The sequence below is a fragment of the Lacerta agilis genome, chromosome 2 (assembly GCF_009819535.1).
Source record: "Lacerta agilis isolate rLacAgi1 chromosome 2, rLacAgi1.pri, whole genome shotgun sequence".
In the NCBI taxonomy this organism is placed as follows: domain Eukaryota; kingdom Metazoa; phylum Chordata; class Lepidosauria; order Squamata; family Lacertidae; genus Lacerta; species Lacerta agilis.
Window position 1 is genome coordinate 40,828,768 of NC_046313.1, and position 14,152 is coordinate 40,842,919.

Genomic DNA, 14,152 nt, shown 5'->3' on the forward strand with positions numbered 1-14,152 from the left:
TGATATCCTAACCCTCAGAAACCTTGGGCATCTTTTGCTCTCAGGGGCTGTGGGTGTCTGGCCACAGAACACTTTGCAACTAAGAAGTACATTGCCACACTTCAATGTATTCATTTTATCCCAGAAGCTTATATGCCATTTCCTCTGAAGGAGACAGATAAAAATGCATCTTGGTGAACCTATCTTGCCAGAATCACAAATCCTTCTTTTAGCTACAAATTTGTTGAACTAAGCTCTTCCTTCAGGGCTTGGGGTGTGGCCCAACATCTGTTGGGTGCACAGGACAGATGCATTTTCCATCAAAATTAATATGATTTTCCATCAAAAATAATATGAAGTCTCCAGACATTTCTCAACTCTCTTCTTCCTCACTGGCACTTGTCTTGCTTTCTCCTCTCTCCAGATTTGTGTGCACAGAACATGTGTGATGTGAGGCCACACAATAATGTTCTGCCTGCTTGTGTCAAAAAGTATCAGTGCATTTGGTTGTGGGTATATTTTTAAAAAATGTAATCATGTGCTAATGAATTATCACTGATTTTCCAAATGGATGATTTTCCAAGTAGAGGGGTGGCCTTATTATCATGCTAATTTTCTTCATGTGTGTGATCCCTCTCCCTTTCTTTGCTATTCAGTGATCCTTACTAACCACTGCAGAGTTGGTTTGCATTTGCTTTCTTACCAACCCCCTGAGACTGTGGTCACCACATCCCCACCTTGATCCAGCTAATGCCACTTTCCCTTCATCTCCCCAGAACAACTTTATCAACCTGAGTTTCCTTAGGCTGTTTCGAGCTGCCCGTCTCATTAAGCTGCTCCGACAAGGCTACACCATCCGCATCCTGCTCTGGACCTTTGTCCAGTCCTTTAAGGTAATAACAAAGGGCTTTAGGATTGAGCTACTAACTTGGATTCCTTGAGATTTGAAGTTGTGGGTGGTTGAGAGAGAAAGGGAGGGAAGTAGTAGGAGTGCAGAAAGTTTAGGAGACTATAGTTAGAGACACCTCTTATCATGCACTTTTAATCATGAATACTTTCTTTCATGTTGTTGAAGCTGAATCATGTTTCATGAGTAGCTTTCCATTAACTCACCCTTTTGTATGGGTAAGTAATCACTGCAGGATTTCTGTAGTCAGGATGGGATGTGGCAGGGATTGGAGGAAGGAGTGATAGAGTCTACAACAGCCTTCAACATGGTGCCCTCCAGTTGACTCCCATCCTCCTTCACTCCTGACCATTGACCATACTGACTGACGCTGGTGGTAGTTGTAGGGCAGCAGTATGGGGAAGATTGGCCTACAAGCAGTTTCTTTCATTGATTCAGTGACAGCAATCAGTTTGTAAGAAGAAGGGAACTGTATTCCCAGTAAAACAAGTGTGACACACACACACACACACACACACGTGAAACTTATAAAAAAATAATGTATGCTCATGTTTTTCCCTCACTAGGCCCTTCCGTATGTGTGTCTGCTGATTGCAATGCTCTTCTTCATTTATGCGATTATTGGAATGCAGGTAAGTGCCAGCAAGCTACTATCCCATGCTGGGTTTCACCATGAATGCTGCAATGCCTCTAGTGCTTAGCTTAGGGACAATAACATACTGCTGTTTTTGTGCTGGAGCCTTTGAACTTGTAAAGTGAGGACCAGCCTAGTTGGGAGCTGCCCCCAAACTGCAGAAGACGTAACTTATGGAGGGCTCTAGCACATTGTAGTGTCAATGTCAAAAACATCTACATCACCCTTGCAACATGCCTGAGGTCTTCCTGCTTGTACAGTAAACCCTAGTACAAGCTGAAGACAAACAGTTCTGTGCCTTTCATCCTCATTGTTATAACAGCATTCCAGGTTAGGATGAGTGTTGTCCCTGTAGTATTGCCTTACCTTGCCTTATATAAGCTTAGTGTATGACTGCACTGCCCCACTCCTGCTATCAGAAGAGATTTGATGTCAGAGGATGAGGCACATCCCCTTTAAGTGTTCAACCTGAAACACCCACTTTGCTACAGGATTATTTAAGGTGACTGGTCCTGGAAGAATTCTGCAAGTTGTTTTTGCTGGGATACCTTACATTCAGTCTGTCCTTGTAACCAGCCCGACAGTAAACTGCCTAGGGTTGGTTTCAACTGCTGGCAGCCTGTTCTAGCCTTTTGTTGTCCCTAGTCCATGTAGGCTGTGGTCAGGAACAGATTACCTTTTCATTTCCTCTCCAAACATGAAAATGAGCCCCACCTAGCCTTGCTGATAGGTGACCTACATCCATTGCTACAAGCAATGGCTCTACCACCACTAGATAGCAGTTTGGAAACCTACTCTTTCCTGAAGTTTTCTTTTTGGATCTTTTGTATTTCAAGGCTTTTTCTTCATTTTGTTTTTATTTGTTTGTCTTCTCAGGTCTTTGGTAACATTAGCATTGAGATTGATGAAGATATGTCTGAAGATGACAAACCTGCCATCACTGAGCACAACAATTTCCGCACATTCTTTCAAGCCCTAATGCTTCTCTTTAGGTGAGGCCCAGACCTTATGCATGTGCAGGAAGCCCACTTCCTCTAGCCAAGGCCCTGCCCAATGCAAAAGATGTACAGTCTCCTAGATGCAGAGCAGTAGCTGTACCTAAAACAAAATGAGTATATTTCAGTAATGGATCAGAGATTGCACTATACAATACTTCTTTTGCTCACCCAAAAGGTGACCGAATCAACAGACTAAATGAAAAATCCCTGTATTAACAAGCTTCTACGTCACAGTCAAGGGATTTTTCTGTAACTACCACCCATGTGTTCTGGAGGTAGCTACAATTCTGTTGTGAGACCCCAAAAGCTTATGGACCTTTATTGGTTGTTATGGACCTTTATTGATATGGAGATGCTGCCATCCCAGCTGTGGTGGATCCCCAATGCTCACTGTCTTTTTCTCTTCTCCCTTTCTTAGAAGTGCCACAGGTGAGGCTTGGCATGAGATCATGCTCTCCTGTCTGAGTGGAAAGCTCTGTGATGAGAAAGCAGACCTCAAAGGCCATGAGTGTGGCAATGAATTTGCATACTTCTATTTTGTTTCCTTCATCTTCTTGTGCTCTTTTCTGGTGAGTCTAAATTCATAAAGGGGAGCAAGGGGGGGGGGAGGCAATATAGGACTGTGATACACAGTTTGATAGAACCAGGATGCCAGCAGAGCACCTTTCTAAGACGACAGTTTCATTATGCAGTAGTAAACACTTGTTGTGGGGATTAGGACATCATTCTTCAACATGATGCTGGTGTTACAGGGCTGTTTGTTTTTAGAGACAATGTTTTTCATTATTATCAACCGTACCGTAACAGAATTAGCAAAGGGGATGAATGGGGAAGGTGGGTAAATAGGTATTGTGTGCTTTTAGTGTGTTAGATTGGCACGCACATATTTTTAAGTGACATAAGTGTCAATCAGGGAAGGCATTCCTAATAGCATTATAGACATTTGGGTGTTTTGCCAGAGGAAGATCGCTTTTTTCTAGCATTCAAATATTAATCACTTGAAGAATGCAACTTTCCCTCCAGTGAGCACTTCTGTGGTTGTGCAACTATCAAATAATTTTATTAGCTAGTACCTGTACAATCCCTGTTGATGAACAATACACTTCTCCCCACACAGCCTTGTACCATGTGAGAGTTTGATTTTTTTAAATTATTAGTATTTTTATTGACATTTCTTGTAAAAGTGCAATCAATTGAAAGCGTCGTATGTACATTGCCCTGTTATTTATAATTCTAGAACATAATGAACATGGCCCATTTCCCCATGATTTTGTTTGATTGGTTTACATGTGTTCTCTTAAATTAAGTTAGTCATTGTTACGATAGACCATACCTTCTCTATCCACTCTAATAAAGATGGTGTATTCCGCTTTTCCAGTTCTTGGCAATTGTTATTTTTGTGGCTGTTAATAAATTAACTACCACTTCCAAGTCATTTTATGGAATTAGATTTTTTTAAAAATCCTAAAAATGCAGTCATAAGATAATGAGGCATAAGATAACCTACCATTTCCATGGTAGTATTAAGGATTGTATTCAAAACAGATTGGATAATAGGACACACACCAAAAATATGTATAAAGTCTGCTTTTCTTTCCCCACATCTCCAACAGTTTGTCCTCACCAGTATTCTATATCAAATTAAACTTATAAGGGGCACAGTTCCATTGATACTGATTTTTATAATAATTTTCCTTTAAATCAGCTGATAACAGTTGAAGACCATGAACTCATATTTATTTCCATTAATATGTATTTATTTCATACCCATATGCTTTCCCATTTTCCCCCCATAAAATTACTGGTTGTTTGTTCTGTATCTTGAATCAGATCATAAAATTTACCTATATTCTCCCTTCTCTCTGCATTTGTAAAAAGAACTGTTTTTAATGGTTTTTAAGTGTATTTTTTTTTACTGCTGTAGATACTGAGCAATTCCAGCAGGAACACTCAAGTATCTTTATCTGTCTCCCAGGAATATAGGCACCCTAAGCAGTTGCTTAGTTTGCCTCTATGGTTGGTCAGTCCTGATTGGTGAAGGAGGAGCTTGGAGAATGGCTTCAACATTGGTCACTTCTGCTCTCTCACCACTTGGTAGTACAGTGGTACCTCGGGTTACGGACCCATTCCGGGGTGCCATTCGCACCCCGAAAAGTCCATAACCCGAGTGATGCAATTGGGGGGGGGAGAGAGAAAGAGAGGCGAAGGGGTGTGCCACCATTTGCTATGTTGGTCCCTCTCTCTAGATACTTGAGTTCACATAGACTCTGGGCCTAAGCCTTGGTTTGCAGCAAGATGATAATTCTCAGCATATTGAGCATTTCACCAGTTACTTAACATGTCTGTATCCATCTGTGTGCCTTCTTGATATTGCAGATGTTGAACCTTTTTGTGGCTGTTATCATGGACAACTTTGAGTATCTGACGCGTGATTCTTCCATTTTGGGGCCCCACCATCTGGACGAGTATGTGCGTGTGTGGGCTGAGTATGATCCTGCTGCCTGGTAAGGACATGCCTACCTGGCCGTTCCCAATACTGTACTCATAGCCATTGCCCCACACCAAGCAAAAGCTTGGGAAAGTGGATCAAATTGATCCATGCTTGGGGAAAACTCTCCTTAGTAAGGAAAACAGGGGCAGGGGATGGAGAAGAAGTAGGCCTTAGAAGCTCGGCAGGGAGTCTACAGCTTAAGATTCCTGGGTTCTGATTCCAACTCTATTAGGAAAGAGATTTAGCAGTGTGAAAGCTAAGACACCTATGCGCTCTACATTACTTTCACACAAGAAGTGCATTGGCTGGTAGGAGCATCGACTCCTGCATTTTTCTTCATCTCAGGAAGGGAAACAATATTTAGGACTACAAAAGAAAAATAGTCTTATGCTTGTTCTACTCTAACAGAGTGAAGATATGATGTCATATTTGTAGATACAGTCCTTATCTGTAATGATGTGAGTGAAAGGCAGAAGCCTAATCTGAGGCAGAGATTGGAGCCACTGCCCCTGTTTGCATGCAGCTCCATTGTGAGTCACCCACCTTAGCTGAGTTCCAGTCAGTGTGGATCTGTGGCCACTGCCACTCTGCCATTCCCATTCCTGTTGGCTAATTTCTGTGCGTCTCACTAGGAACAAGAGATTGCAAGAAGCAGATATGGGGGGTTTATCTCTGATTAACATTTCCTCTTTTAATTTTAGGTTTTTGCAGCTGGACTCTGTCAACTCCACACACACACCCTTACATTATCCCATATGTTCAAAAGGGCATGATGTATGGCCCCTTGTGCCCAGGGATACCTGTTGCAATTTCCCTATTCTACCTAGTGGGCTATGTAGCCCCTACTGTAGGAAAACTGAGTAACATCACTAGTGTCACTTGAGCCAGACATGTGTATCTTCAGTGCATCTGAAGAAGTGTGCATGCACATGAAAGCTTATATCCAGAACAAGCTTAGTTGGTCTCTAAGGTGCTACTGGACAATTTTTTTATTTATTGAGCCAGACAGTTATCTCAGTGAAGCTCCTGGTGGCGGCAGCTATGCTACATGTTTTGTGTCATGTTAGTAGTATGTGAGCTAAAGAAGAGTTATTGTGGTACTGACTTGGAAGCCGTCACAGAACCTAACAGTGTTACATATTGTTCAGCCATCAAAGAAATGTGCTCAATAGCTCTGTTAGTTATAAATGACACACTTCTCAAATGTTGGCCTGTAGAGAGGTGTGTGTGTCTGTATGTGAGACAGAGAGAGAGAGCATGTGTATGTGTGTGCCTGTTAGGGCCTGGCCTACCATTCTGGTGTGTAACTATTCTTGTAATTTTTTTATGGTTTGCTGGGGAGGAGGCCAAGCACTCTGCTGCTGCAAGCAGGCACAGTCAGCAGAGTTGTGATAATTGGCACCTGACAGAAGGTCCACCCAGCGTTCTCTTGGTATTGTTTGTCACCCCTGTGCCCTGTTGAGAATGAATGCTCGTTGTGTCCAGGTTTAATGTGTTTGTTTACGCTGCCAGCCCTAACTGGCAGACCCTGCCAAGCCCAGCTGAGGGAGTGTTCATCAGGGAGCCTGTGCCATGCAGGGGCAGGAAAACCAGTTCTGCCCCCGCCTGAGCACTGGTTTCTATGCATTTATTAATAAAGAAGAAAAATGTTGGAATGAGAAGCCCAGGGCTCCTAGAGTCCATGGCACAATGACTGGTTTTAAAGCGTCCATTGTGAGTTACAGAAAGGCAGCAATGCCTAATGGAAGAAATACCCAAGTTGGGACCTCAGCTCACACTTGACACATGATCTTTGATAAATCTCACCATGCTGCATAGTTGTGTGTCATTCCCCTAACTTCCTATCACCCTATATATTAATGAAAATAGTACTGGCTCATCTTCCTTCCCAGTACTGATGGAGAACCCAATAGAGCTGCAGCAAAACCTGGGCTGCACAGCTCTGAGAGGCCCCTTTCCTCCTGCTGCCACCAATGGGAATGTACAGTTTCTCCATAAGCCCTGTGGGGGGTGGTATGGCTGGACTGAAGTTCTCTAGCCAGCAGTCCTGCTATGTTCTGTGTGTTCATGACAGTGTATGTGTTTCTCTTGCCCTGTAGCGTCTGCACTAACCCCCGTGTATTCTTCTTGCAGTGGCCGAATTCATTATAAGGATATGTACAGTTTATTACGTGTAATATCTCCCCCCCTGGGCTTAGGCAAGAAATGCCCTCATAGGGTTGCTTGCAAGGTTTGACTTACACTAAAACCTGCTAGCATCAACGGAATGAATGTTGCTTATGATTTCTTTAATATATATATTTCATATATATATATCTATATATATCTGTACACATACCTATCTATATATATTGCACTTTCAAGAGTAATTTAATGTAATTAGCCAACAGAATGCGTGAAATGATGCTGCCACCCAGACCAGTAACGCATGGAGCATACCGGTTACCTTGAACCATCTCTGCTTGCTGTTAGCTGGAGCTAGGCCTGGAGGGTTCTATGAGTCTCTCTCTCTCTACTCACCTCCACCACTCTCTGCACATTAATACTTCATTTGGGGAGGACAGAGACTCCATTGACACCTCTGCCATTTCCCCCCCCTCCCCTCCCCACTTCTTTCCACCCCCCTTTCCCTCCACCTTCTCTTCCTGCACTCTGCCCTCCTCCCACATTGGCAAAGAGGGGCTTTCTCATCTCAATCTGTCTTTCTCTTTCTCTCCTTCTTTCTGTGGATCTTCATTACTAAGAGGACCTGACTCTGCACTCCTTGGCCCTATAAGCCCATGGAGGATTGTGGTCTGCATTTATAACCTGAGGCTGAGTAAACTAGATGGAGGCACATGCTTAAGTTAAACCTCTCCCTCTTGCAATGGGAATGCTAGCTCTGTAAGTACGGAGCTTGCACTTAAGCATTTTGCTGGATCACAGCCACAGTTTGAGAAGCCATCTTTCTACTCCCAGTCGTCCATGAAGATCAAGCATATTTGAACTCTTGGCTGACAAGCAGCACAGTAATCTTTACATTTTTATCTTCCATTTTTTTCTTTTCCAATTGATTTCCAATATTTTTCTCTTCTTTGCATCTCTCTCTCTTTTCTATTTTTCTGTGTATTTTTTCCTTTTTTAATTATTATTATTTTTTTGGTTGTTTTTATTTTTGTTTTTAATTTTTTGCTCCCAGGGGCCGGATGACTTTCATGGACATGTATGAGATGCTGAGACACATGTCTCCACCCCTGGGGCTAGGGAAGAAATGCCCTGCCCGTGTTGCTTATAAGGTAGAATAATTTTTAAGAAATAAACAAGGCATATTTCAAGTTAGCTTCATTTTTAATTATTATTTTTCAACAACAAAAATACGAAAGCTATAATTTTTGTACATTTCTTCCCCCTTCTCAATACAATTTCTTAAGCAGTAACATTGTGTCCGTTCAGTACCGTTAGCGTTTCATGTTTCAGAGACTCCATTATGGCCAATAAATGTTGGGTGGGTAAGAAACAACTCCAAGGTGCATGATCCTACTCAAAATCCTCCATCAAAGTGCCACCACCCTGTCCTCCTGCATCTAGCAGAAGAGACATTGCTTTTAAAATGTTTCACCTCCCATTCCCTTTGCCACACACCCCCCAAACAATTTAAACAGCTGTGATTGCTCTGAAACTATCCAGCCAATACAGATACCCCAAATGAACTGGGAAGAACAAAGCCGGAAGGGGAAGAGAGACCAAAGATCCAAAACGCATTTAATGGCGCTATGAGTACTTTTGATCAGGCCAGTGTGTCCGCTTCTAGTCAACATTACCTGCACTCTCCAGAAAGTACTGATGTCATTGGATTTCCTCTACCTGGGCAACCTTTCCCTTTGACCCATAACACTGTAGTGGAGCTCCTGAATCTCTGTTAAAATCCAGTTAACCACATTGCAGGGGTAGGTTGCAGCATAGTACATAAGACATGTTGATGAGCTTTTCAGTGTCAGTATAGGGAACACTGCAGAGAAAATTAATGTTATACCCATTAGTTGAAAGCACATTATGCACTTGAACTGCCCATATATGCAGGTAAACAATGTAGCATATAACGAAGTTTGCCCACACTCATCCAAAATCCCCCCAATGAGATGAAGTTTCTGTGGTTCCCAATTTTCTTGAATGCACCTCACATGTTCAGCAGTATCCAGGACCCAAAATTCTCTGGTGTTTTTCACGGCATGAACAGAGCTCTCCCAGGAATTCCTGATCAACCTCCTGTCATTGATGAGGTAATTTGCAGGGATGAGTTAATTTCCTTGTATCTGGGTTTAGATTATCTGGATAAATTCCAGATAAATTTCACAATATTTCAAAACAGCAGGAAATTAAATGTAAACAAGATAGTAAGAAAGTCACTATCCTCACAATTTGTCCCTCTTGTCAAGTGAACACTGTTACGCTCGCTTAAAAAAATATAAGCAGCTAATGCAGAGGGAGGAGCTGGATCAAAACCATGAGGGACACTTTAAGCCTTTGCCCCTGCTATGGTCCAGATCAGAATCTCACCATCCCATTGCCCCATTGCCCCCTTCCCCAGTCCGCAATCCTAAACCAACTTGGGGGCCCTCCATACTGCTATTTCTGGTTTTAAAAAACCAAAACAACAACAACAACAACAACCAAGTATATCAGAGTTAAATAACAGTTACAGGTAGGTAGCCGTGTTGGTCTGCCATAGTCAAAACAAAATAAAATAAAAAATTCCTTCCAGTAGCACCTTAGAGACCAACTAAGTTAGTTCTTGGTATGAGCATGCACACGAAAACTCATACCAAGAACTAACTTAGTTGGTCTCTAAGGTGCTACTGGAAGGAATTTTTTATTTTATTTTGTTTAGAGTTAAATAAGAGAATTTACAGCTGCAGCATTGGTTGACTGGAGAAAATATTCACTGGGAGTGAGAACCTGAGCTTCTTGGTGCCTTGTTTGTTCTCCTGTTTTGTTGTCTCTTAGACCGCTGAGGTTCCTGGTAAGTGCTGAAGGACTGGGACCCGTGCCTGAACCAGAGGGGTTCTGGCTCAGTCTTGTAACCTCTTACATCAGCTTCTGTCTGTGTCAAGAAACATAAAAGCCCAGGAACATTTGTGCAACAAATGGTATCATCCCTTAAGGAGCTCCATTGGGAGTTCCCAGGGCTTTTTTTCCAGCCAGAACTCAGTTCCAGCACCTCTCTTTTGGGCTCCATTGCCATTCTAAGAGAACGAGGGAGGAGTTCATGGTGAGTTCTGGCACCTCTTTTTAAGAAGAATAGCACTGTGAGTCCCAAGGACAAAGACAGTGCCCCCATCTATCCCCACCCTCCTGCATCCTGGAGACATTGGATAGTGTGAAGGGACCAGAATGCATGTGTGGTTTCCTGCACATGATGAGAGCCTATGCAATGAACTGAATGATAAGACAAAGTTGCCTTCAGTTTCAGTGAGGGAGATAAAGCCATGGAAAAGTGATAGGTCACCAAGGAAGGTGAGGACAATGCAATTTACCCCATGGTCCTCTTTGCCACCCCTCCCAAGGATATGGGTTCCTAGTTGCCCCTGAGTGTCCTCCCAGGCATGTGTGGAGCCTGTTCTGCACCTTGGTACACAAGTGGCCATTGGGAAATTTGGGGTGAGGTGGCATCAGTATGCTGATGCTACTGTGCAAACTATAGATTGGTACCTGGTCTAGGGACTGGATAAGAGCCAGTAAACCAGCTCTGAATCCTAGCAAGACAAAGGTGCTGTAGTGAGTGGTTCCCAGTTCCAGATAATTGGTCAATTGCCTGTTTTGGATAGGGTCATACGCCCCCCCCCCCCAAAAAAAAACAGGTTTGTAGCCTGGGGGTACTCCTGGATCCATCTTTGTCATTAGAGGCCCAGGTGACCTCAGTGGCTAGGAATGCCTTCTACCAGCTTCAACTGGTAAGACAGCTACAGCCATTTCTGGATCAGAATACCCTGACCTCCAGGCTGGATTATTTACTTCAGTGTGCTTGCCTTTGGGGTTGGTCCAGAATCTGCAGCTGTTGCAAAATCTGGTGCTTAGCTACCAGGCTAAGTTCATGGTGCTGGTTTTGCTGTATAAAGATGTATATAGCATGGGACCAGGAAACCCAAAATATTGTATTGCACCTTAGATACTTAGTCTATCATTGTGCATTGCAGGTGAGGCCTCCTCAGAAGGTCCATCCTGTACAATGTCAGAATTGGGCCCTAGAATTTGGAATTCCCTTTCCTTGAATAATAGATAGGTGCCCTCTTCATTGTCTTTTCAGCACCTCACAAAGATCTTCCTCTTTCATCAGGCCTTTTAAAATGAGATCTTTCCCAGTGTGCATCTGTACTTGAATTGTTTTAAAGATGGTTTTATTATTTTATCCCTTGTGGTTCGCTGCCTTGGGCTTCTTTGAAAGGAAGGGCAGGGTATAAATTTAATTAATAAATAATAAACAAATAAAATAAATAACATCACATCTAGTTTGGTGCTGATAATGATTTATAAAGCTTGTTCTGAGCATTTGATTCAGTATTTAAACAGTATGCAATTAAGAGTGCTCACTTGCTATGCATTTTTTTCATAATTGAAGTTTTTCTGTTGTATGTATCCTAGAGATCACTTTTGATCTACACCACTCTCCGTAACCATGGGGTAGGCATGGCCACTTGGTGCTGTATTCATATGGCACCAGCTGATAATGCAATTTAGTACTAAAGCATAAATTTAGGAAACAATACTGAATAATGAAAAGGTGTAAAGTTGCATAGGATTTTGAATGATGGCCCTTTTTCAGTACACTAGGCTATGCTACCCATGTTAAGTCTGCTCAGTCCCCAACCTGCCATTGGAGCTTGTGGGAATCATTGTCTGGATTAGAACACATGGCACATAACTTGCAGGTGTTCGTGTGCTTGACACTTGAAAAACCATCTAACTGGAAATGAATTGAAACTGTTAGAATTGGGCTTGTGTTATGAGGGTCTTCACAGTTTTATTATGGTTTAAATGCCAGTTTACTAGTTCAGACTTTTGCGCAAGACAGACAGTATCCACCTTCAGGTGCCAGTTAACTAGAGCCTAGAAATGTAGGACTATACTCATCACCTCTTACACATGTACAGGCTAGCAACAGAACACATGCCCAGGTAGAGCTCCTTCTGGGTAAAAATTAGACTCAAGTCTTGGGCTCCATCCACCAACTAGCCTATGGGTTGCAGTTCATTCTGCAGTTAGGATTGCTCTCTCATGCCCTTCCGGCTGCCCATAAAAGAATAAGGGAGGTGGGGGAAGTTCTTGTAGTTGTTCTAATGGCTCTTTTGATCTCTTTGCATAACTTAAAACAGACACCCATGCCTTTTCAGTGCTTCTGCCTCCATAACGGTGTAACTTCCTACAAAAGAATACAACCTAAGGGGAAGTAGTTCACTACTCTTAACCAGAGATGAATTAACAGCAACTAACCTTTTTCTCTGCCCCCTTCTCTCTGCTGCTCCATGCCTCCTTCTCTGTCAATGCAGTTCTAACCTATCAGAAGCTTTTCCCTTCTGCTCCTCCATAATTTCATACTCTAACCCTAAACCTTTTATACATCTCAGCAGCTGATCATCAAGCTACATCTTCTTTCTCCTTTTCTTCCCTAAATCTACCACTCATACCCAGAGCTTCCCCTCTCACATTTTCTTTGTTATGTGTGTGATATCTCTTTCACCCTTCTGAAACTTTGGGTTTCTATTGCTGGTTCATGGCACAGCTATTGAAAAGCTCACTCTCACTTGAAAGGGTCCTTGGATTCTACAAGTTTAGTGTGGGGAGAAGAGGGAAGATATAAAACTGCCAGTTTTATCAGTGGGGATAGACTCTGTAGTAAAGGTTTCAGTGCAGTCTAATGCCACATAAACTGTGTAGTGAACATGCCACTATATGATGAGAAATGTAGGAAGATTTGGGGAGAGGGTACTCACATCCACCCAAGCAAGAGCAGTAAGTAAAGATGAATGTTTCAAAGGGCCACGATGAGTAGGAGGCAGTAACTGAAATAGGTTTTTCAGATGAAAGATTATACTACTGTATCCTGATGGAAGACAGCAACTAATACTTCCTTCAGACTATAATATCAGACAAGTCGTTGCACTGAAACATATGTGAAATGATCAGAGTGCTGGGAGAGACGAGGTCAGTTTGCTCACATTGCTCTGCCAGTGGAAGAACCTCATGGGAGGGGTGAATTGCACAGCTGTGCAAGTGCCACCACACCTTTCCGATCTCTGATGCTTGTGTGGTTCTTCACATGTAATTCTACCCCTCCCACATGGTTCCTGCATTTTTAGGTTACCAAAGTGGAAGCCATAAGAGAAGTGTGATCAGTCTCCAACTGCATCTTGCTACAGAAGTAAACATGACAGCTCTTTCAACCTCTTGGTAGGTCCTTTTTGTGATATGTTTTAATTTGGGTTTAGGAGCAGGGAAAGGGTGTTATTCTTCTTTTGGAATGGTCATAATCTTACTCAGTGAGAAAACATTAAATTCTCAGCCAGTTTGACTGTATCTTATGAGTTGAACATGCTTAATTGAGAAGATATGTATAAATGAAAAATTACTTTTAAAACAGTAAGTCTGATGGAGAATATTGCATGCAGACTAAACTTGAAGAAGTAACAATAATCACTCTGACATTTTGATACTACTGTGACTACTACAGTAGTCTTGAGGAGGATGTGATTTTTTTGAGAAGCAGAGAGAGGTGTAATGGGCAAGAGGAGAAAGAGCATTCCATTCATTGGGGGAAGCAAATGAGAAGAATCAAAGACAAGACATAGCCAAGGCTATCTGTGACTTAAAACAAAACAAGATAATTACCCAGAGCATTATGACATATAAAGAAGTTAAATAAGGACGGACAGGACTGTGAAGAGTTTTGAAGAGCTGAGAAGTTAAAACATCAACTGAGAGACATGTGTAAATTTTGGTGAGGTTAAAATATAACACCTGCCTGAATTAGAAACAGAACATTTGAGAATGAGAGAGGACAGTAAAAAATAACACTTGAGACAATGAAATTAGGAATGACAAGTATATTATTTATCAAATGAAGAAACAGAAGGTTTACAGGACAAAACAACAAATTCTATATACAGTAG

The 14,152-nt window shown here is 42.2% G+C and overlaps 1 protein-coding gene across 26 annotated transcripts in view; it reads left to right on the forward strand.

The window, feature by feature from the left end:
- Positions 1 to 14,152, forward strand: part of CACNA1A (calcium voltage-gated channel subunit alpha1 A) — a 267,437-nt gene that overhangs the window by 214,676 nt on the left and 38,609 nt on the right. For 20 of the 26 annotated variants that reach the window (XM_033139730.1, XM_033139749.1, XM_033139735.1 and 17 more), the window contains 6 exons: positions 756 to 872; positions 1,453 to 1,518; positions 2,397 to 2,512; positions 2,937 to 3,087; positions 4,895 to 5,022; positions 8,188 to 8,284. In XM_033139730.1, coding sequence (XP_032995621.1) covers positions 756 to 872; positions 1,453 to 1,518; positions 2,397 to 2,512; positions 2,937 to 3,087; positions 4,895 to 5,022; positions 8,188 to 8,284 — 675 coding nt within the window. Of the gene's footprint in view, positions 1 to 755; positions 873 to 1,452; positions 1,519 to 2,396; positions 2,513 to 2,936; positions 3,088 to 4,894; positions 5,023 to 7,142; positions 7,240 to 8,187; positions 8,285 to 14,152 lie in introns of all 26 variants that reach the window. The other 6 variants (XM_033139731.1, XM_033139737.1, XM_033139746.1 and 3 more) reach the window with 1 other exon arrangement.